The following is a 24957-nucleotide window of genomic DNA, read 5'->3' on the forward strand; positions in this document are numbered from 1 at the left end:
TTGAACGGAAATTAAAGGGTAAGTGGGGGTTGGAGGATAATTACTGTTTTCTTAGAAAAAAAAAAAAAAAGAATAAGCAACAAGTAAAAAGTCAATTTTACCCCAGAGAGTAGAAGAAGGATGGAAATGTCAGCTATAAGAGCATCAGGATTGGAGAGATAATTGTGCAGGTTTTGCTGTAGTCTCTGAGCAGTGTGAGAAAGGAGAACACATTAATCATTAAGTCAAGTCAAGTCAAGTGTGGCCGGAGACATTGCTAGCTTTATATATACACTGGGTTGTGCTATGTTCCATTGGACCGGCATGTTAATGTTACCAGATACTCCCTCTACAAGATAGATATGACTGAATGAAAGAGGAGAGTTGTGTGTGGCCTGGGAACACAGAGCAAGGTCATGTCTGAAGGAGAATGAGAGAGAAGCCAAGGAGGAGGGGGGAGGCAAAGGCAAAAGAAATAGCAAACAAGAGGGGACAAATGATGGGGGGGAATCCGAACCTGGAGGCTGATCGGGAGGAATGCTGAGCAAGATAGGGAGGAAATGAAGACAGATTAGAAGCAGGGAAGACGCCGATGCAACATCTAAGGAATAGAGAACTTGGCTTTGAGGTAAGTCAATTGCAAGAGGTTGGAAGAAATAAAAGAGCAATGGGAGGAAAGAGGAACTGGATGGAGATGTAGAAGTAACAGATACTCCATTATAAAAAGATCTGATTAGGACTAAGTCATTTAAATAACCATCGTTATTTGCGCAATGATGGCCGTTATTATGAAAGACAGCTAGTGTGAACCTAGCCTAGGTGTGTAGAGAATAGCGAAAAGTCAACAGCTTATTATTACCTCCATAGTACCATTAATCCAGGTATTGTGAAGATGGTGGAGCCATGTCACAATCCTATTTGCCAATCACACGTATGCTATCAAGTTAATGTAAGAATGGATTTTGGGGGCATGATGAAGCTGGAGTACCTGCATGTAAAACAGGTGGGGCAGCTCAGGTGGCAGATGGAATAGAGAATACAGCAAGTAACAGGTTAAGGTATTGAGAAGAAGAGCATTATAGGATGGAGGAGAAACGTGTGCATAGGATGAAGCGATGAAAGGGCAGAGAGAAAGAGTTAAGAAACAGAAGAAGGTGAAAAGGGGAGGGAAGAAGGCTGGGACTGAAAGAGAGAGAAGGAGCGAATAGGAGGGGGAAGAGGAGGGACAGGAGATTCGCTCCCTGCCTCAGCATTCTGACAATGCCTTGAAATATCTTACTTTTGATCAGTTTATTTCTGGGCAGAGATTCTCTCACACACACATAGCCACAGCAGCAATGGCCAGAGCTCAGAGGTCTGACTATTAGACAGCTCTCTGAACAGACAACCCACATCACCCCCCCTCCCCTTATACATCCTGATCTCTGCAGGGGGCTCTGATTCCTGCCTGGGGCTGTGTGTGATTTCATCCTGACGGGTCCATGGAGAAAGTCCAAGAGGAGAATGAGACGGAGAGATGGGAGAGACCGGAGGAGATCACCGAGAGCGAGAAAGACATCATTAAGGAGACCTGGGGACGCTTGTATACCAACTGTGAGGACGTTGGAATCTCTATATTGATAAGGTAATGTCAGAATCCATGACGGTTCGTGTGCACTTATCTCATACGAGCACAGGACTTCGCTCAGTGTCGGCAGAATTCATACAAGAGAGGGAGATCCCTCCATGTGTCACCTGAACCCTGTGCATGGAGCAAGGGGCACACACCGTCCTAGGGCTTCCCCCACTATATTAGTACAATTCTTTAAAGGAGCACTAAACCTCAAGCGTGCAACCTACTATTATCATTCACACATATGCATGTACACCTGTACGCCAACATGCGGACCCATAAGAAATGCATAGACACCTTATGTTGCATCTTGCAAACACCTCCATAGTATGGAGCATAAACCTTCTTTTGTACAGGATTACAAAAACATGGCTGCTTTTTCCAAAAACAGCTCCACACCTGTCCGTGGGTTGTATCTGGTATTGCAGCTCAGCTCAATTTAAGTTCGTGTGGGTTAGTTGCAATACCACACACAACCTGTGGACCGAGGTGGCGCTGTTCATGAAGTCATGTTTTCCTAGTCCACTAGACATAATACAACTCTCAACCTATAGTGGTCTATTATTGGTGACAGAACCATAATATCGACACGTGCTTGCCCTAAATGTTTGTGGAGGTTACGAGGGTAGACATTTTTCAGGATACTCTAGTATTCCTATTGAAGAACACTATAGTCAGGGTAACATGGCTGCTTCCTCAATAGATTGCATTGAGCTGCCCAACAACATTCATATTAAATATCCAGGATTTAAAAAAAAAAATAAATAACCCCCCCCCCCCCCAGATTTCTTCTTACAAAAACAGCATTAGACCTGACCTCAGGTTGTGTATGGTACCACAACTCAGCTCCATTCACATTAATGCAACACCATATGCAAACTGAGTTCAAGAGTGGTGCTGTTTTTGGAAGGAAGTAACTATTTTTTCTTATAACCCCATTAAGATTGCCGTCCATTCATATTCAAATGTCAGATTTACGGAAAAGGAGTTCTATACACAGTGTTCTATATACTGGTCAATACTTCTTCCATTCTTCTTCATCATCATAGTTGGAATAAGCAAATGGGGTTAAATTGAAGGGTAGTAGGTACATGATTTAGGATCAGTCCCGAGAGTTTGATGTCACCATATCCGGAGGGACCTAACCCCCTGGCTTGTGTTTATGTTAATTTTTCTATTTTTTACTATTCCCTTTGCTAAGCTTAGCATCATAGAGCACAGAAAGGAGGATTCTGGGAATGTTAGTTTTGCTCACAAGGATGGCATATGCCCTGCAAGGGATAGGGTTTACTTCATGCCTAAAATTCCCATTATACAGAGCATTATATTCATATGTTTTAACTTATTCCACACTGAGAGAGTCACCCAGATACTCATGAGAAATCTCACAGACAGGGTTAATGGAGTATGATGTAAGGTTTTCTCTTGTATAATACATGTATGAGCTCGAATGTCAATGCAAGACTCTATTATAGGGATTAAAAATTAATCTGAGGCAGGTAGAAAGAGGAACAAGAGGGGGAAATAGGAAAATCATCCAGGAAATGAGAAGGCCTTTGCATCTTGTTTGGTGATTATAATGGCCCAGGTTAGGGTTCTCTTAGTCACCCCAAAAGCCCTGGCTGTCACTGTCAGTCAATGGTACTTCTCAAAGGCGTTTAAAGGAATTATCCGAGAATTCTTTCTTACATAAACAGCGCCACTCTTGTGTTCAGTTTGGATGTGGTATTGCAGCTCAGTTCAATTAAATTAAATAGAGCTGAGGTGTAATACCACATACCACCTAAGGACAGGTGTGGCCTTAATTTTGGAAAAAAGCAGACAGGTTTTTCTAATCCCAGACAACCCCTTTAACTTCTGTCTATGTGCTATCTATCTATCTCCTATCTATCTATCTATCTATCTATCTATCTATCTATCTATCTATCTATATATCTATCTATCTATCTCCTATCTATCTATCTATCTATCTATCTATCTATCTATCTCTCTCTCTCTCTCTATCTATCTATCTATCTCCTATCTATCTATCTATCTATCTATCTATCTATTATCTCTCTATCTATCTATCTATCTCCTATCTATCTCCTATCTATCTATCTCCTATCTATTATCTATCTATCTATCTATCTATCTATCTATCTCCTATCTATCTAGCTATCTCCTATCTATCTATCTATCTATCTCCTATCTATCTATCTATCTATCTATCTATCTATCTATCTATCTATCTATTATCTCTCTATCTATCTATCTATCTATCTATCTATCTATCTATCTATCTCCTATCTATCTATCTATCTATCTATCTATCTATCTATCTATCTATCTATCTATCTCCTATCTATTATCTATCTATCTATCTATCTATCTATCTATCTATCTATCTATCTATCTATCTCCTATCTATCTACACTGCTTTCATATATAGCCAACTGCAGTCCTAGAAATAGTAATATCTTTTATAGATGGCTTTGTCTTGCAATTTGTGGAAGAAGTGTATTCCTACATAAATGATATGTAGGAATAGGAACACCCATCTCCCATGTACTATCAACATTTGTGCCCCAGTTCCTCATGGGAGTGCCCCAAACTGTCCTGGGAACACCCACTTCCTGGCATACTTACATAACCCTGCCCCTTTGTGGTCTGTTCTGCAGGAGAATCCTGGAAAAAATCTGACAGCTGGGATGTATGCAAATACTTTTCCTGCTTCACCTTAAGCTTAAAGCTGTCTGTCAGGGAAACAGGACTCACCTGCTTGCATTATTTCACATGTAATGTTCAGCATACTAGTTCCAGAACGAGGATTTCTCATCCAGACCTTCTCAGTGAGACATTGTAAAATAAAGACATATTAACAGTCATGGAGGTGAGTTAGGGTTTCACACTGTCTTAAAAGGAGTTTTTCTCATATTAAAACACCAGTTTAAGGATCTCCCCTTCTCCAGTGGATAACAGGAGAGCACCTAAGGCTGCGTTCACACTACGTATATTTCAGTCAGTATATTTCAGTCCGTATTGCAACCAAAACCAAGAGTGGATTAAAAACACAGAAAGGATCTGTTCACACAATGTTGAAATTGAGTGGATGGCCGCCATATAACGGTAAATAACGGCCATTATTTCAATATAACAGCCGTTGTTTTAAAATAACAGCAAATATTTGCCGTTATATGGCGGCCATCCACTCAATTTTAACATTGTGTGAACAGATCCTTTCTGTTTTCTTAATCCACTCCTGGTTTTGGTTGCAATATGAGGACCACAATACTGACTGAAATATACGCAGTGTGAACGCAGCCTTAAGATACACACATACATCAGCCAGAAAACCTGCTTAAAGGGAACCTGTCACATTAAAAAAGCAGTCTAATCTGCGGCATCATGTTATAGTACACGTAGAGGTGAGCAAATTGATATATAGTTTTGTGAGAAAACTATGCACACTTATGCACAAATAGCTGTCAGACAATGAGTAGGACCACCCACTTGACTACTTAGCCCAGAATGAAGAGAAGATTATTTGAATAAATTACTTGATTTTCCTAAAAAACAATATATCAGTGTGCTCAGCTGCTCCTGCTCTATAATATGCCGCCTTTTGGTTTGGACTCCATTTGTCATGTGACAGGTTCCCTTTAACAGGTAATGTGATGTGAAGGTCCACCTTATGTAGTGAAAACAGGCCTGGATTGTTGAGGTCCGATCTTCACAAAATCTCTGTAGGTTTCATGTGGTATCTGGTACCAGCAGCTGATCCTTTTATCCAATCTTTCCTGTAGGTTGTTGGCTGTGGCCTCCATGGATCCAACATCCCACAAATTTGGAGGCCAAGTCAACACCATGACTTTATATCCCATTTTCTTCAAACCAAGTAGTGATACACCTCATGTAGACTCCTTTCTCTCATAGCACCAGTATTAACTTTTTTAGCATTTTGTGCTACAGTAGCTCTTCCATTGACCAGAATGGATTGGAGCAGAGCGAGATGTTTCTCCCGAAGTGCAGTAGTGAGCTGCAGACGCCCTCGAGATACTACGGCCTACTCACTTAGCTGTCACCATGTTGCCCTTGTTAAAGTCGCTTGCCAAGCTTTATCATTTTCAGAGCTAATTGCTCACTTGCCAATGTGTGTATATATATATATATATATATATATATATATATCCTGGTGACAATTCAGTTTCAAAATAGGTGAGGGGGGCGGAAGAAGCAGAACATTATAGAACTGAAGAAATAGGTCATGTTGTCAGTTCTGATTCCATTATTACCACACGTATAGCTCTAATCTTCCTCTGCCGGTCTTACGATGACTTCATTTCTGGTCACATGAGAAATACAGGAGATATGGGTTCTATACATATGGAGGCCATGTTAATCGGTTATCACAGTGCAGGGAAGAGATACTGTCTTCCTTCATACATCCGCACTGTGTACATATATACTATTACATATATAGTAACATATGAGAACAGATAAGGGAAGCCCCCGTAGAATGGTCATCACCTGTGCTGTCCTCCACATTTCTCTATACCTGTTACCTCCTCCTACTCTGTTTTCTATGAGACCCTTTCCTCCTCCTCCTCTTCTCTGTCTGTCTCCTGCTGCTTCCCTGGCATCTTCTGGACCATTTGTGAATTAGCCGAGGGCGGCTGTTATAATTACATAGTTAATTAGCATCTGCTCATTAAATTGGAATTACATACTGACTGTGAGGGGCCCGGCACTGTGCATGTGTATTAATATATGTGTTTATATAGCATATACACTTGTGGGTATCCATGCAATTAATGAATTCCTGGCCTCTTCATCCTCAGGAATTAACTCTTTCTTTGAATTCCATTTTTATCACTAGCAGAACATGGGGGTGATTGTTGGATACCAACATATATTGGCGGTGTTCTTTTATGTTCACAGACTGATATTTTATACACAGTATTTGATACTGTCACATAGGCGTCACATTGATGGTATTGTTGGACATTTACTTTGGATATAATGTTGCGGAGCAGTGACCCAGGGTTGCTAGACGTTGTGTAGCTGGGCGAGATGTTGAGGTACCGCTGCGGCATTTGTCACTGTGGCCATGAGTGGTATGCGCCCACCTCTGGATACACTGACACGTGGCTTCTTGGTTTACCCATATCTTCTTAAGGGTGCGTTCACACCTACAGGATCCGCAGCAGATCCGCAGCAGATTTGATGGTGCAGAATTGATGCTGTGTTCAGTTATTTAAATGAATTCTGCTGCGGATCTGCTGCGGATCCGCAGCAAAAAATGAGCTGCGGATCCGGTAAGTGTGAAGTACCCTAAAGGGGTTATCCAGCGCTACAAAAACATGGCCACTCTTTTTCAAAGACAGCACCCCTCTTGTCTCTAGGTCAGGTGTGGTTTGCAATTAAGCTCCATTCACTTCAATGGAACTGAATTACAAAACCTGCACCCAAACTAGAGACAGGAGTGGTGCTGTCTCTGGAAGAAAGTAGCCATGTTTTTGTAGTGCTGGATAACCCCTTTAAGTGCAATACAGTTTCTTGGTACAGTGCAATACACAGAATAGTTTTCACAGTAGAAGTCAAGTGTACATAGCTTATATATACACTCTTTTTGTTTAATCACTGCCCTCGCGCTGGTGGTCAGTATAGTTAGACTTTACACAGTCACTTGTTGCTGCTGTTGATAACTTTGGTTACTTTGTAGTGGAGACAGTGGACTGCCTTTTAGAGGTTAGGGGCCCTACCCAGACCCTAGGGTTCTCAGCTGGGGGTGGCTGTAACTAGGGGCGTAGCTAATGTCTCTTGGGCTCTGGTGCAAGAGGTCAACTTGGGCCCCCCCCTTCCTCGACCATCTCCCAAGACTGATATTACCAATAATACCAGTAAATGGGAAATATTATCACCATACATATTACCGCCATACTGTTACTAACCAAATCCTGTATACTGAGACCAATATCACCAATAATATCAGTATAGAGGAAGGAAATATTAATGCCACACCACAACCACCATATTGTTACTGACCGGATCCTGTATACTAAATCCAATAAAACACAGTACCAGATAACAAGTAACAAATAACAATGCCATATACTAACACTGCCACATACTGACTAACACCACCGCTGCTACTGACTAATATCACCGCTGCTACTGACGAATACCACCGCTGCTACTGACTAACACCACCGCTGCTACTGACTAACACCAACACATAATGACTAACACCGCTGCTGCTGCTACTGAATAACATCCACTGTACACAGATCACTATCAACTCATACAGTGATATAGAGGCTGACCCAGCCCTAAACAGGTTCTGTACACCATATACATTACAGCGCAGTTACATCAGGTGACTCACAGGGGACGTCTTCTCTGATTGAAGTTCTTCCCTTTTCATCTTCTACTGTCCTGGGCCATTATGAAAACTTTTCCAAGCCACGAATTCACAGAATCTGCCGGACAGACATGTTAGGCTCCTCACTTTGTCACTATCCTCATCTCTCTACACAATGCACATCTGTATTGGCCCCTTTACACCCTCATTTAGTGGGTAGGCTGACTCTATGTGACCCCCTTATAGTATATGTCCCCCTTTGTGTGGTCCACTATAGTACATGCCCTATTCCATACACTCCCCATATAGTCTCCCTTATAGATTGCCCCCCATGTTATCCCCCTTATAATGGCCCCCATATAAATGGCCCCCATGTAACCCCCTTATAATGGCCCCCATTGTAATTCCCCTTATAGAATGCCCCCATTATAATCCCCCTTATAGACGGCCCCTATTGTAATCCCCCTTAGAATCCCCCTTATCGATGCCCCCCATTGTAATCCCCTTTATAGATGGCCCCCATTGTAATCCCTAAGGAAGTACCATCCCCAGCGCACACAGAGCTCTATGGTTAGTGTGCGGCCGGGAATGGGACAGACAGGGAGACGGGAGCTGCGTGGCAGCCGGGGGCCGTCCCAGTCTCCCTCTTGTGACCGCAAGCAAAACCCTGCTTGCGGTTATAAGAGGGAATGGGAGGGGGTAGTGCAGTGACAAGGGGGGCGTCGCAGGCCCCCCCCCTTGGTAGCGGCCCGGTCGCAGGGGCGACTGCTGCGACCGTGGTAGCTACGCCACTGGCTGTTACTTGAGGAAGAGACTCCTATGGTCAATCTTGTGGGCACCGATTGACACAGGATCAGAAATGTAGGCCCACCCAGTGGGAGAAGCTAGCTGTTGGAGTGACCTCTTAGAAAACCTAGCGCTTGCAGTAGAGTTTTTGGCAAATAGCTTTTACCTAGCTACTGACTTTATCCTGGAGTGATCATCAGGAACTTTGAAGAGAATGCCACCCAGCGTGGATTGGGATTGTCCCAGGCCTTTTACTGCAGCCTCACTGTGAGATACTCTAGACAGACATGGCTTGGTAATCAGGTGTGCTTTAAAGGGAAAGTAAAGTTCTGCATGCATACTCTGATTCAGGCCCAGAAATGGGTCTTGGCCTCCAGGTCCACTTTCTCTTTGTATTCTGTCTCCAGAATACTCTGACAGGAACTCTCCCTCAACTAGTCCTAACCCCACTATATATACTCCTTCAGTGGAATTAATAGGGAAGGAATACTTAAGAGAACCCCTAGGATAGGTTGGGGACCACTAAGGTAGCTAACTCAAGGATTGGTTAAGCATAGAATCATCAGACAGTGGCATCAATTCACACAATAAACATAGTAAACAGTTAAAGGGGTTATCTAGTGCTACAAAAACATGGCCACTTTCTTTCATAGACAACACGACTCTTGTCTCCAGTTCAGGTGTGGTTTGCAATTAAGCTTCACTTCAATGGAACTGAGCAGCAAAACCCCAACCAAACTGGAGACAAGAGTGGTGCTGTCTCTGGAAGAAAGGGGCCATGTTTTTGTAGCACTGGATAATCCCTTTTAAAGGGGTACTCCGGCCAAAATGTATTTTTAAATATGTTATTACATAAAGAAAGTTATACAAATCTCTAATATACACTAATTATGGAAAATGCACATATAGTGCTATTTCCCTCAATTTAGTAGATCAGGCAGGCTTTACTTCCTCAAAAAAAATGTGACGTCACGTCTCAAGTGTAACTTCCGGCAGGGGGCGCATGTAGAAGAATAGAAAGGGAATAGACGTCTATTCTCCCTCCCTGTGCTGGTCCCCCCTCCCTCTGTCCCATCCCCCTGCCCGGTCCTATTACACTTGCTGAAGTGGGGTGAGCGCTCCTTATCTGACGCTCACCCCAACTCCCGGGCGGCATTATAATGTGGGCGACGTGGCATGGGCCCCCCGGAGCCTCGGGCCCCGGGTGGCCGCCCAAACCGCCTACATTATAATCCGCCATTGAACACTATTATAATACATTCTGTACTCCCTAAAATTCCCTATGTTACATCTGGACAGTACTAAATTCATGATATTACACTGTGGGTATTATAATTCATTATATTACACACTGTGCCACCAGAAATTAATTATAATACACACTGTGCCCCCAGAAATTCATTATAATATATAATGTGCCCCAAGAAATTCATTACAATACATACTGTGCCCCCCGAAATGCATTATAATACACACTGTGCCCCCAGAAAATCATTATAATAGACACTGTGCCCCCAGAAATTCATTATAATATAAACTGTGCCCCAGGAAATTCATTACAATACATACTGTGCCCCCCGAAATTGATTATAATACACACTGTGCCCCCAGAAATTAATTATAATACACACTGTGCCCCAAGAAATTAATTATAATACACACTGTGTTTCAAGAAATTCATTACAATACACACTGTACCCCCAGAAATTCATTATAATATATACTGTGTCCCAAGAAATTTGTTATAATACACACTGTGTTCCCAGGAATTCAATATAATACACACTGAGCCCCCATAAATTCATTATAATACACACTGGGCTCCCAGAAATGCATTATAATACACACTGAGCCCCCAGAAGTTCATTATAACACATACTGTGACCCTTGATATTGTTTCTTATAGACATACAGTAGCAGCCAATAAAATTCCTTAAAATAAACACTCTCACACGCTTTACCTTTCTGCAGCTGCAGTGAGGGTTTTACAATTGTGATATGTAAGAGCAGCTGTGGCAAAAAGTAGTGTGCCAGTTTAAAATGGGGTAAAACCCTACATAAACAATGAAGAGGCTGTAGCACCACTATCTCCTCACTCTATACACAAAATAATTTTACAAATGATATCTTACATAATCCCTAAATAATACCGCCACACTATGACCACTATCATGACCACTACACATCGCGTAAGTGATAACTGTGCAGCTACATCCATTGACTCACTGGTGATGAGAGTGGCCCACTTTCCCTTTTCTTCTCCCTCCTATCCAAACCACCACGATATCCTCCAGTCATCTCTTCAGATTCTGCCAGAGAAACATTGTAGGCTCCACCTCTTCCATCACCCTTTTTAACTTTCCCCAACTATAGTGCCCCAATTTGTAATAATACTCCCAAAATGGGTAGGTGAGTGGGTTGGAGAGAGAGGCAGGTCTAAATGCATTAGGTAGGTAGGTCACTTTAGTAGGTACACAAGTCCTATAAATGTGTTTCCAGTTAACAACGGACCTTACATAGGCTATAATTTTTTTTATTAAATAAGGATAATCAGGGCCGGCCTTATTCCTTCTCCATCACTGCGAGATTACTGCGAGGCCTACAAACATTCACTACTTGGTTTCCTGGTGATGGCAGCTCGCGCATGCATCCCTTTGGGTTGGAAGCAACAAAACCCACCATCCATTTCATTATGGGTATCCAAAGTCAATGACCTGATGCACATGGCGGATCTTACCTTTAGTATTCACGCCAAGGCTAAACAATTTCACTCTACCTGGTTGTCGTGGATGCAGTTCCAAGAAATGGATTCCTATAGGGATCTGTTGAGATCCACTGCATAGAATCACACTAAGCTATGCTGAGTATACAGCCGCACACCACCTGATCTCCTTCCTTCCCCTCTTTCTCACTTTGGAGATCATCTGGTATCCCTCTTCTACCGCGTCTCCCCGAAATTAAGACAGTGTCTTATATAAATTTTTGCTACCAAATGTCTTTTTTTCGCAGGATGTCTTATTTTCGAAGGATGTCTTATTTTTTCAGGAAGAAGAATACTCACCAAAGTCCTGGGTCCTCAGTAGGTGCTTGCTGCAGTGAGACCTTGGAGCGTGTGGCAGGACATGACCTCAGGCGTGCGGCAGGCAGTGACTTCAGGAGTGCAGTGTGACGTTCGGCGGGATGTGTGGCAGGATGTGACCTCAGACGTTTGACAGGATGTGACCTTGGGAGTGCAGCGTGGTGTTCGGCGGAGAAGCTGGTGGTGAAGGGTGGCAAAGGGTTGCGGCATGGTGGCGGCGGAGGTCTTACTTTCGGTTTCGGGTGTGCCTTATTTTCAGGGGGGGTGCCTTATTTTTTGCTATCCTGTAAATCCTCCACTATGCCTTACTTTCGGGGAAACACAGTAGCTATTCTTACTTTCCTACCTGCCTGTTCTATTTTGTTTTCTATCTAATGCTATACAGTAATACCTCGGTTTTCGAACGCTTTGGAACTCGAACTGCTTGGTATTCGAACGAAAATTTACCAAAAAGTAGTGTTTGAAATTCAAACTTTTCGAACTTTTCGAAAATTTACCAAAAAGTAGTGTTTGAAATTCAAACTTTTTGAACGTTTTTCGAACGTTTTTGCGAGCGTGGATGGTGGGTTGTACCTGGCGAGTTAAGCAGTGGTGAGGCTTCACATACAGTACAGTGCTGTATAAGACTGCTGGAGTGCATATACAGTGCAGTAGTAGTACAGGCAGTGCACCACCATCTCCCATACATTACAGTGCTTGGATGGGGGGGACGCTATACAGTAAAGGATGGGTGAGGAGTTGGTGACTACTGTACTATAATTGCTGGTTCTGATGAATATTTCTTATGTTTAATGTCCTGTACAGTATAGTGCTGCTCTGTACTGTACTGTAGTGATTATACTGAGCACTTATCAGTGTAATAAATGAGCATTGTAGGTAGTTATTGGTGGTTGCTGGAACCAATTCATCACATTTAAATTATTTCCTATGGGAAGACACTGCTTGGTTCTCAAACTGCCTTCCGGAACCAATTAAGTTCGAGAACCGTGGTAGCACTGTATATTCTAATATAGCTATTTGCATTTTGGTAAATGTGGAAAGTGTTGGTCAACATCGGTAGGCTTTCTCTACCGTCATATTCCGCTGGCTCTTAGTTTCAGTGTTACATTACCTTTCCAGTATTTTTTTATAAGCAATATGGGATGCCGCATATGTTGTTATTCTCTGAATTTTGGCTTGTATGTGGGGGAGGTCATTGCTATATATTGTTTACGTGTTTAAGTTTAAGTGTATATTGTTTAAGTGTGAAAATAAAGAATCGCTGAAGGCCACATCAGAACATAGCCGCTGTGGCATATGTATGGGTGTCCACGCCCCAGGGATGACTAGAGCCTATTGGGAAAAAAAAAATTAAAGATTAGGTCACCGTCGAAAATACAACCACTTTTGGGCAAAAAAAATAAAACGTAACCTTTGTATAAGTCTGCAACAGACATACACAAAATTATTGCTAAAAAAAGAGAGAAAAAAAATTGATTGTGGCTTTTAGTGTTTATTTCACCCTCCACATCCCTGGGGCAATTTCCCACCCACCTCTTTGCCAAAAATGTGAGCCTTAGGCCTTATACACACGTTCAATGTTTCACGTACATCCCGTCGGTGAAAGGCCTGTAGTGGAATCCCCCCGCATGGCATTATCTACAATATGATGCTGGGATCGGGGAAAGTCTTTGAATATTCACGACGCTGTGGTGAAGCATCCATTCGGATTCCACTACAGGCCTTCCACTGACGGCATGTTCATGAAAGACTGTATGTGGCTATGTTCACACTACGTAAAAAACACGGCCGTATTTCATAATTGTTTGTGCAAATACGGCCGTTGTTATGAAATACGGCCATGTTTTTTATGTAATGTGAACCCAGCCTGTGTGTATAAGGCCTTACATAGGCTCATGCCACCCAATAACCACCCTTTACCTTTTGTACCTCTGTAGTACATACGTCCTCATTTGTCGGACAATGCTAAGATATGATAGTTCCGGCAAAAGTTGTTTCTATCATGTTTTTCCAAAAAGTTAGATAGATAGATAGATAGATAGATAGATAGACAGACAGATTTTTTTTATGTGTGTTTTTAGTACTTCTTTTAATGTAGCCTATAATACCATGTGCGTTTCAAGCTATGTTGATTCAGTGTGAATTCTTCATTTCTTCCCACCCTGAGGCCATTTGGACGCAGCGTTAATGTTGTTGCTTTGTCTTCTGGCTTAGTGACAATAGACATTTGGATCTTTTGAAAGGTTGAACTTTATGGACTCTCCCCAGACTTGGTTTACTGGGAGGAGATGTTCTATTTGGAAATGTGTTCTCCATGCATTACAGACAGTCAGCAAGTTCTATTTTTAACTAAGAAATATATATGTCATAAATATTCAGCATAAGTATGGTCTATGAATTAATTGGCTATTAATTAGTTTATTTAGGGGTAACCTTCATAAGTACGTCTCAATAGAACACATGCCATAGGAAGTGCTTATAAGCCCTTTAAACCCCATGTGATGTGACTTTTAGCAACTTCACATACAAAGTGTACAAACAAACTTTAAAAAAAAAAAAAAAAAAAATTTTAACTAGTCCTTTTTCTTGTTTGGGGACTGTCATTAGGTGGCAAGGTGACTGATCAGATCAGACACTTTTAGTGGTAGTCATTATTGCAAACAGTCTGTACTGGGCATGGAAATCCATGCATGGTCTTCACTCAATAATTGGATAACATTAAAATACTATGGGGGACATTTATCAAGGGTTTTGATAATTGCTTTTTTCACCCATTTTTGGTCTAAGTTCTGTTTATGAACCAGTATTCGATAGGTGAATATTTTTTAGATGTGACTTTTTTTTAATCTTAATTTATTATTTGCAACTTTTCAAAAGTCGCATAAACAGGCGCAGGCTTACGTCTGGTCAGTACCAGATGAATGAATAAAACTGCGCAATTTTTTCATATTTGCGCCTTTTTAATTAGATACATTTACTATGGCAGTGCTACATTTTAATGACTCAGTCACAAGATATTGGAACAAAATAAACACCAATCCCCATTAGAATAGCTGCACACATTAGACTCCCCCATGTCTCCTTAAGAGTTTTTATGAAAAAAAAAAAAAAATAATAATAATTATATATATATATATATATATATATATATATATATATATATATACACACACAATGGCTTAAAGCCATTCATGTTAATATGAAGCAGCTTTCTTACATGGAAAAACACAGCTTTGGGAGGAAGCAATATTTGCCATTTTTACGCTACACAAATTGCTAAACTCTTCTCCACACAATTTTCTTTCACGTGTATCAGATTTGCAGCAGATTTCATGCTGCGAGTTTGCAGCGAAATCCGCTGCAAATCCATGTAGTGTGAAGCTCAATGGGGTTACATACCCGCAGCGGAATTTTTAATTTATGTAACACGGCCCCTTTAACCACCTCCCGTGGCATACATTACCTGCTCAGCGCCGCGGCTGAATGTGAGGCTCCCGACTCCCGTCGGTCCCCATCGGCCAATAAGTGCATTGAGCCTCACACTACACATGGATTTGCAGCGGATTTCGCTGCAAACTCGCTGCGTGAATTCCACTGCGAATCCAGTACGTGTGAAGCTACCCTCAAAAAGATTTAGGAAAAAGTGAGTTCTTCATCACCCCATACTGACCTCATACAGTCTACTCTACATGTCATCCACAGGTCACCTTTATGTATGGTGAAGATGTCAGCTGTTACCTGTTTAGCATTGTTATGGAGGCTTTATATGGCCATAGTATATAAGCACTGTGATATCGTTTATTTCAGACTGGATAGTGGTATTGTTGTATAGGAAGAGTAAGGCATAATCGTGTGGGAAGTATCCTACCCAGCAATGTCACCAGACCACAATACTTATCTTCTCCTGGGGCCTCCATTAGTTGTTACAAGTATTCATAGAAAATATTCTTTTACAGCTAGTTTGATTATTTCAGAGTTTTAATTGTAACTCTCACAATCTGCCTCCCCAAACCGCTTGTACCGGCGGATAGCTGCTTTTAATCCAAGATCTGTCCTGGGGTCCGTTCAGCAGATGATGCAGTTATTGTCCTAAAAAACAACTTTTAGGATACAAACACACACGACTGATCAGCAGCAAATTTCTCACTGCGAATTGGCAGCGAGATTTGCTGCGGATCTCTGCCTTGTGTTGTCTATGGGCAGACATACTCGCAGCGGGATGGACATCCCACTGCGAGTATGTCAGGAGACCGCCCCGTTAACCCCCGCAGGGGTTATACATTACATGCTCCGATATGGCTTGCTTCAGGGGTTCCTGGCTAGACATCCCGCTCAGCCAACCAGTGTGCTGTGGCGGGGCAGCACACAGATGTCTGCCCATAGACAACACAGGGCAGAGGTCTGTAGCGGAAATTCGCCGCCGATCAGTCGTGTGTGTTTGTACCCTTAAACTTGCAGCCCTGTGTCAAATTGGCGTGGCCTAGAGTGTGCATGCCCTAGGCTTGCACCACCTCTCTGTCCCTCCTCCCCACCCTCCTCATCACTAGGAATGCCCCAGCAGGATTTTTTCTTTTCATCACCTGTCTGAACACTGCACAGGTGCCTCAACGATCCAGGTCATGTGCATTGTTCACACAGTTGATGAATAGGAGAAATTGTTCTAGGGTGTTCCTAATGATGAGGAGGGCGGGTAGGAGGGATGGAAGGGCATTGCAATCCTAGGGCATGTACACTCTAAGCCACGTCAATCTGACACAGGGCTGCAAGTTTAAAAGTTGTTTTTTAGGACAATAACTGCCTCACCTGCCGAAACGGACCCCAGGACAGATCTTGGAATAAAAGTAGCTACCAAGGGTACAAGCGGTTTTGGGGGGGGGGGTCAGATTGTGGGTACAGAGTCGCTTTAAGAAATTCTGTAATAGGTTTTATTAAGCAAAAGAGTTTCCTTCTGTACTCAAAAAGCTGTTTTCCTACCTCCTCCCTCACTTCAGAAGAAGCAGGATTTCTGTGTCCATTATGCTCTATGGAGAGGGGAGGGACTGAGGGAGGGGTGAGTGAGCACGGAGAGGGGAAAAGGCAGAACTATACAACACTTCATCCTGCTATCTTCTTTCACCAAGCTCCCCTAAAGCATTGACCTCTCTGACTTGTGAATTCAGCGTTCTATGTGCCCAGACAGTCTGCAAACGTTACAGCTGCTTGGCTCTTCTTCCTGCTCACTCAGGGTATGTGCACAGTACGGAATCCTGACGGAACACTGGACACGTTTTCCACAGCTCATACCCACTTGCGGACGCTGCCGGCTGCGCACATCTCTGCTGCTCCCATAGGCTTCATTCTATGGTTTGCCAGATTCCACTGTCTGCCCAAAGAATGAGCAGGTTCTTTCTTTGAGTGGACGGCGGAATCTGGCAAACCATAGAATGAAGCCTATGGGAGCAGCGGAAATGTGCGCAGCCACCAGCGTCCGCGACCGGGTACGAGCTGCCGAATCCGTGGTGGGTGTTCCGTCGGGATTCCGCAATGTGCATTGGTAAATCCGCCTGGGTAAATGAGAACGGGGCTTTATTTAAGGCTGGCATACAAGTCTTGGTAAATCTCCCACATAAGCAGCTGTGTACATACTTTGCAGCTGATTTATCAATTACAAAAGGTCTTGGATCACTTTATGACTTCCATTATTCTTCCATAATGTATATGTACACCAATGGTGTAGTTTTTCCTGCATACTTCATATTATCTAAGAGTCTATGGTCAATTATACAGCTTATATGACCAGATCAGAATATGCTGCTTTATGTGTTTGTGTTGTAAAGACATTTTAGCTTAGCACGAGCCACTGTTTGCTTAGTCATATTGCTTGGGCTCAGATTTCTTGTATCATGACAAATGATAGCAATTACTGGTACATGCAACTTTCCTGATGGCTTTTATTACTGTCCTCACCCCTATAGGATGCTTTATAACAGGGGGTCTAATAAAGTTAAAAAATAATAATAATAATAATAATAATAATAATAATAATAATAATAATAATAATAATACTCCTTTGGCCTCTAAGACTAATCTAACTGGATGGAAGAGGTAGTCCAAAGGTCCTGTTTGCAAATATGATATCACCACAGAGGAGAACTTTATATCTTTGACCAGCTTAAGCGATCTGAATACACAAATGTGTGGAAATACCTAAAATACTCAATGGTTAACACATTCAAATCAGAATAGATTCAACAGTATTGTGGATTATTATTGTAACAAAAGGAAATAAAAATATAATTAGTATCTTTGTCATGGGGAATATTTCCAGGCATATCCTACTGATCCAGTGTAAAATAATGGACCATAGTGTGTGGGTTGGGTGTATTAGTATTATTTATTCATAAAAAGCTATACAAGCAATAGGGGGTGACCAGTAGCGGACTATAATAGGGGCGTTCCGGGTGGTAGCCCGGGACCCTGAGCTCCTGGGGGGCCCATGAGCACCCAAAAAGACTTATACTTTCAGTGGTGTACTGTCTCCTGGCTACACTCCGGCATGATTTGCAAAAAATCACAGTTTTTTATGGCAATTTTGCACAAATCAGGACATCATGACATTATCTATACTGTATTATGAACGCCAGGCTAGTGCTGCCATAGTTACAGTGGGGTGGGGGGCCCAGGCTAGGTGAACAGCCCGGGGACTATGGTAAAGTTAATCCGCCCCTGGGGGTGACAAGCAGGTACATACCAAAACAAAAGCCTTTAAATAAATAAGGTAAATACTGGTACATAGGAATAGAGGACCCTGCCCATGAGGGCTTACAATCTTCTTAATAAGGGGAGGGAGACAGTAGGTAAGGGGGCAGCTAGTCAAAATTTGGTGCAGAATTATAGGTTGTAGCCTAGTTTAATGGGGTGGTTTTCAGGTTACTTTTGAAGGACTTGATGGATGTGCCGGGGTAGTGAGTTCAAGACAGTGGGGGAGGCTCGGGCAAAATCTTGTTGTATGAGGTACGAACAAAAGGGGGAGCCTAAAAGGAGGTTGCAAAAAATATATATAAAAATATAATGTAAAAGCATAATTAAAGGCATCAACTGGAATCTTGTCATACAAAAATGTGCACGTACATCCAATATTAGAGGATAATAACTCAATGAAAAATGCCAGGTCATGCCAACTCTGTGGGAATAACCATTGTCCTGTTTAATTGCAGCATGCGCAGTATGTAAATAACCTACATCCAGTCTCCCATGCTGGCCGCCTAGACAATGGTGCCCACCTTTCCCGCTTGTCACATCAACGTCTGCTCCAATCTTCCCGATGTCATACTTGGGGCATGCACAGTGTGTAATCACCATGGCCTCCTATGCTGACTGTGCATGTCCCAAGTAAGTACATGGGGAGGATTGGGGAACACAGAGAATTTCAGCACAGCTAATGTTGAGGTTTTAAGCTGTAGGGAATGTCCATCTGTATTCAGGAGGCATTTTTGAAGTGGTAATGGGTGGCATTATAGCTCTGACTCAATGACTCAGGAATCCTTTCAGCCCACCCTGGTGATGATTTGCATACTTTGTGCGGTGCAATAACATTTAGGACAAAGGTTATTCCCACAGACATTGCCTAGGAATGTTTGGAAAGTAACTTTAAAGCCCTACATAATGGCTCCTGTATTTCGCTGAGGCTTCCCTATGTGCTGGTGCGAAGTGGCCACTGGCTGCTATATGCATTGGCTTTAAAGCGACTCTGTACCCACAATCTGCCCCCCCCAAACCGCTTGTACCTTCGGATAGCTGCTTTTAATCCAAGATCTGTCTTGGGGTCCGTTTGGCAGGTGATGCAGTTATTGTCTTAAAAAAAACAACTTTTAAACTTGCAGCGCTTTGTCAAATTGGCAGGGCCTACAGTACCTGTGCCCTAGGCTTGCACCGCCCCTCCATCCCTCCTTCCTGCCCTCTTCATCATAAGGAATGCCCCTGGATAGGATTTCTCTTATTGATCACTTGTCTAAGCACTGCACATGTGTTGGTTCGTTAAGGTCCATGTGCAGTGTTCAGACAAGTGATGAATAGGAGAAATCCTGCCTGGGGCATTCCTTATGATGAAGAGGGTGGGGAGGAGGGATGGAGAGGCGATGCAGGCCTAGGCCACAGACACTCTAGGCCACGCCAATTTGACACAGGGCTGCAAGTCTAAAAGTTGTTTTCTAGGACAATAACTGCATCACCCGAACGGACCCCAGGACAGATCTTGGAGTAAAAGCAGCTGTCTGACGTTCCAAGAGGTTTGGGGGGGGGGGGGTGACAGATTGTGGGTACAGAGTCTCTTTAATGGAGAGATGGGCGTGCTTGCAATCGACTGTTTAAACAACTGAAATGAACGTCATAAAAGGATTTGCCTTCAGACACACCATTCAATCAATGGCATCAGCCATAATTTCACACAACACTGAACATTGACATTTTCAGAAAGGAAGTACCAGAGTTTATAGATATTAGCTAGAAAAGGTTGTCCTGCGAATGTATATTCTATTAATATCTAGAGTCTGTTAGTTATACGATTTAGCACTTTTATCCTTCCTTGTGTTATTTTGCACTTATGTCTAATTCTTCTCTTTTCTCTTCCCTTTGTATGTTTTCCTTTTCGTGACATCCAAAATCAAGGTTCTTTGTCAACTTTCCATCTGCCAAGCAGTACTTTAGCCAGTTTAAGGACATGGAAGACCCCCTCGAGATGGAGCGCAGTACTCAGTTGCGCAAGCATGGCCTAAGGGTAATGGGAGCGATCAACAGCGTTGTTGAAAACCTTGCGGATCCTGAAAAGGTGGCCACCGTTCTGGCTATTGTGGGGAAAAGCCATGCATTGAAACATAAGGTAGACCCTGTATTCTTTAAGGTGAGTGGCTGCTAAAGCCTCTTTAGTTTGATTTACCTATTGTTTTACTTGTTTTTTTTTCTTTTATTACATTTGTTTCTTTTCCTCCATTTTTATCCAAAGCTTCTTAATAGTTGATTAATTTGGTTCTGGTGTGACCTGAGTATAGTACGATATAGCTGAAAATCAGAATTAGGTTGGAATTGGACCATAGGGGAGCAGACGAATCCCCCAGTGGGTCCCTGGGTTACCTAGAGCACCTTCTTGTGTCTAGTATTAACAAAAACACAGCTACACACTATGGGGGACATTTATTAAGTCCGGCGTTTTTTGCGCTGGGCATAAAATGTCCCCGAGGCTCTGGCAGTACGGAGATTTATGTAGAGGCGCACCCCTCCACACCCTTTCCCCGTCCCACTGGCGAAGGTGGCGTAAATGGCCATTTGCGAAAAAATTAATTTGCATTTGGCCATTTTATGCCAAAAAATACAACTTTTTACTTTGATAACTTTCCCCCTATATCTCTGTGGCTGACTGGCTATGCAGGTGGCAAGACGATAAGATGACAATAAGAAGTCATCTTGCCAGTTGCATCCTGTCTAGCGGTGGTCCCATGTTATCCCTCCCCCCTCCCAAACAGACAATGACACCAGATACACTCTCCAGACACCCTGATATCAGGTAAGAAGGTATCTGTAGGTGTCTTCTTCAAACAAGTGTACAATAGATTAGACTATATATATATATATATATATATATATATATATATATATAATGAAAGATGCCATCAAAAAGTTCAACCGGTCCCGCAAAAAACAAGCCCCGATATAGCTCTGTCGACTGAAAAGTAAAGGGCAAAAGGATCCTTAGAAGGAGCAAAGCACTAAAATTGGCAGCAGCAACAGTTATACACACTGACAGAACAGTAACACTTAGATACTAAGGGGGAGATTTATCTAAGGGTGTAAAATTTAGATTGGTGTAAACTGGCCACAGCAACCAATCACAGCTCCTCTTTTCTTTCACCAGAGCTGCAAGCTGAGCTGTGATTGGCTGCTGTGGGCAGTTTGCACCAGTCAAAATTTTACACCCTTTGATAAATCTCCCCCTAAGCGTTCTTTGACTTACTATTACTGCATGGTGATCGCCTGGTCATAGTCACCGTGTACATTCAATCAATGATGGATGACTATACAGTTTTTTGCCTGTGAGACTTTTAGGTCCTGCTAAATAATAGTATATGCTTGGAAACATATCAGATATAATTATTAGCATACCTTTAGGGAGTATGCCATGGTGTACCTTTCTACCAATATGCACTACAGACATACTAGACATACAGGAAATAATATAAACCTAGCCTAGGATAATCTGAAATTCAAATCCTGTCTCATCATAATACAGACTGTAGACACCACCCCACCACTGAAGCTCTGCCTCTTCTGACTGGCTACTGTGTATAAACAGAAGCCCATCACAGGCTAGGCCCATAACTAGGAAGCCAGCAGCATCATTAAAAAGCACCATACATGCTTTTAGGCTATGTTCACACCCTGTTTAGTCTGTACACCCATGCAGTATATCAGGATAACATAAAACAAGTTTGCTGATGTTAAACACGGCGGGCCTATTCACTTTCATGTACCAACGAGTCATTACGTTCGGTACCTTTCCCAAGTCTATACTAGGTGTAGGTGTATATCAAAATTACATCGGATCAAAGTAGTTCAGTAGAACCATGGAACGTCTTGTGGCTTTAGTGTAGATACTAAAATGCTATAGTATGATGGCTGGTGCCCACCGCTATCATACGGTTTTGATCCTGAAGCATAGTTTCAGTACTTCTATAACATCCCTGATATTATTGGAAATTAAAAGTAGTTGGGATCTGCAGTTGGGATGATTACAGGTGCCAAGAGCCTGATGTGGTTTCACTATTCTATAACATATGTATTTTTGCCTTGATTTCTGGATGCTTATATTAGGCCTATCAGTGTAGAGGCCAAGAAGGGAATCTTACACCAACCAGGAAAAATAAATACTTGGCCAAGCTGTCGTCAATGCATACTTACCTGTCCCGTTCCCCTGACACTGCCAGATCCTGGGTGCACCACTCCTGTGTTTTCATAACATACAATGACTTTGCGCTCCTGCCAAAAATTGCTGCTCAGCATAGACTCTATACTTAGCAACCTTTTCCTATATGCAGTGCAGAGCAGGCAGCCCTGGATGCGGCAGCGGCGGGGGAATGGGACAGGTAAGTATGCATTACCGACTTATGCCCTGCAGCCCCAGCAACCCGGCCAAGAATTTATTTTTTCCTGACAACCTTTTTAATGCAAAGATGTAGGTGTAAGATACGCAAAATTTATTTAAGGCGCTGGCGTCTTAGTATCTTTAACTGTCCACGCTCCAAATTATAAAATCTCTGTGTAGATTTCTGCTCCAATGTGTAGATTCCCTTCTTAATTCTGCACAGTGCCAATTACTGCCCTGGTTCCTGGCATCTGCCTCTCAGCACAGAGCTGACGTTGCTATAGTGGCTTCCTGCCGGGCTTGGACTTGATGCAGTCTTCCTGTCCCTCTCTGAATCTGATCTGTGCTCTATTATCTTAACCACATTTCAAGGGGCTTTATTAAAAATACAGCATAACAAATCCAATCCTCTCGACAGGACCGGCTAATCCCGAGAGCAGATAGGTTAAAATAATGTGATAAGCCATGCAAACAGGCACATGTCATGTAATGCAATAGATGGTGATGAATGGGAATATTTATATTGTACGGTAGTTTATTGGTGCTTTGTTATCTCCCTCTAATATTACCTTCTCATTCTTGGCCCTAGATCCTGACTGGGGTGATACTGGAGGTCATTGCTGAAGCGTTTGCCAAAGATTTCACCCCTGAAGTACAGCTAGCCTGGAGCAAATTACGGAGCCACATATTAAGTAATGTACTGGCGACATACAAGGAGGTGGGCTGGACACAGTACCCCAGTAACTCTGTGTGAACACGTCCATCTCCCAGAGAGAGCCAAGCCAAGGACTTCAGATCCTAGCTATCTCAGATCTCTGGGACAGCTGGGGAGTACGGGTGGTGGGGAAAATAGGCTTGGGTAGCTGGGTGGGCTTGGGGGTTATAACTACAGGGTCTCTACAAACAGGGTGGGATGGGCTTTTTAACATGGCAGGAAAGTACGTTATGGATCATTTGACCTAGCCACAAGCAAATACAGTTTATACAACAGGACGAATGACAAAAGAACAGGGTCAATGTCCGTGGGAGGGAGCAGAGACATATCATTCCGAGGATCTAATGTTTCACAGTGCAGCTTCCATCTACATCATTAGGGTAATATTTTACCAGTGGAAACATCTAGCATTGTAAGCCAGGCTATTTTCAGATTGCCCTTGCCCTGTTACTCTCTGTCCCATATTTTCCACGTCTTCTATGTTCTATAAGGTCGGAGAAACAGATGGTTCTTAATAGCTCATAAACGGAGCCCCTGTACATGAACGGGGTTAACATTACATCATGACCCCCTCTTTAAATCCCACCATTTTGCTTGGCATGCACTTGTATATGGCAATTACTATTCTTTTCTCATAATCTTGCTTGGCTGGTTCTAATTTGATCAACTGGCTTCATGAGACCAGTCTATATATAAATGGGTCAGTACTAATTACCAGCCATCATTTATCAAAGATTCTCTATGGGACCAAATGTACAAGGAATGTAGATTTATATGGGATAAATTATCGTATTATAAAGAAGCAGCGTCAGATTAACCTTGCAGTATATGAGACGGGGAACTCTATCGCCCTATGTCTGATAAGTAGGCCCATAAGCCACAACGAAAGGATTAAGACTTTATGGCAGAATGTTGTGGATGGTGGTGTGGGAGTGAAATGTGGAATAGAAATGTATACACACCTGGCCTGTGACATATTGTGTCAAAATGTGTCTGTCCATATATATAATGTACTGTTTTACTGTGATATAGAAATAAAAACATACTATTGGATCTATAATGGAGTTGGCTTCTATGTGAATGAGTTATGTTGCTGCGTGTTGATGAGTATGGTAATGATGTCAGCCTTATTTCAAGGGGTTTTCTCATCTTGCAAAGTTATTCTCTACCCACAGGATAAGGGGATAATTATCTGATTGCAGGGGGTCCAATCGCTGGGACCCCTTTGATCTCAGGGATAGGAACCCATTCTTGAGATCAAAGGGGTCCCAGTGGATGCGCAGCACTCCAAAAATTTTTTTATAGAAGCCATGGAGAAAGGGAACACTGT

The 24957-nt window shown here is 42.5% G+C and overlaps 1 protein-coding gene across 3 annotated transcripts; it reads left to right on the plus strand.

The window, feature by feature from the left end:
• Window positions 1-24687, plus strand: CYGB (cytoglobin). 3 transcript variants are annotated; one of them, XM_069953108.1, is made up of 4 exons: window positions 1-18; window positions 1410-1603; window positions 20446-20677; window positions 23502-24687. In XM_069953108.1, exons 2-4 carry the CDS (start codon window positions 1461-1463, stop codon window positions 23664-23666), a joined length of 540 nt encoding a protein of 179 aa, XP_069809209.1. In that variant the 5' UTR covers window positions 1-18; window positions 1410-1460; the 3' UTR covers window positions 23667-24687. The 3 variants fall into 3 exon arrangements, with proteins under 3 accessions (XP_069809209.1, XP_069809208.1, XP_069809207.1); XM_069953107.1 differs by lacking the exon at window positions 1-18 and adding an exon at window positions 358-607; XM_069953106.1 differs by lacking the exon at window positions 1-18 and having other exon boundaries at window positions 1235-1603.
• Window positions 24688-24957: the final 270 nt, after the last annotated feature.

Source organism: Dendropsophus ebraccatus, chromosome 14 (genome assembly GCF_027789765.1).
Source record: "Dendropsophus ebraccatus isolate aDenEbr1 chromosome 14, aDenEbr1.pat, whole genome shotgun sequence".
Taxonomy (NCBI): Eukaryota; Metazoa; Chordata; class Amphibia; order Anura; family Hylidae; genus Dendropsophus; species Dendropsophus ebraccatus.

Bases quoted from the DNA above. Each gene is read 5' to 3' on its own strand.
- CYGB (XM_069953108.1), top strand. From the start codon at position 1,461: ATGGAGAAAGTCCAAGAGGAGAATGAGACGGAGAGATGGGAGAGACCG. The intron at 1,604-20,445 runs GTAATGTCAGAA...TCCAAAATCAAG, and splicing joins GGAATCTCTATATTGATAAG to GTTCTTTGTCAACTTTCCAT. The intron at 20,678-23,501 runs GTGAGTGGCTGC...TCTTGGCCCTAG, and splicing joins TAGACCCTGTATTCTTTAAG to ATCCTGACTGGGGTGATACT.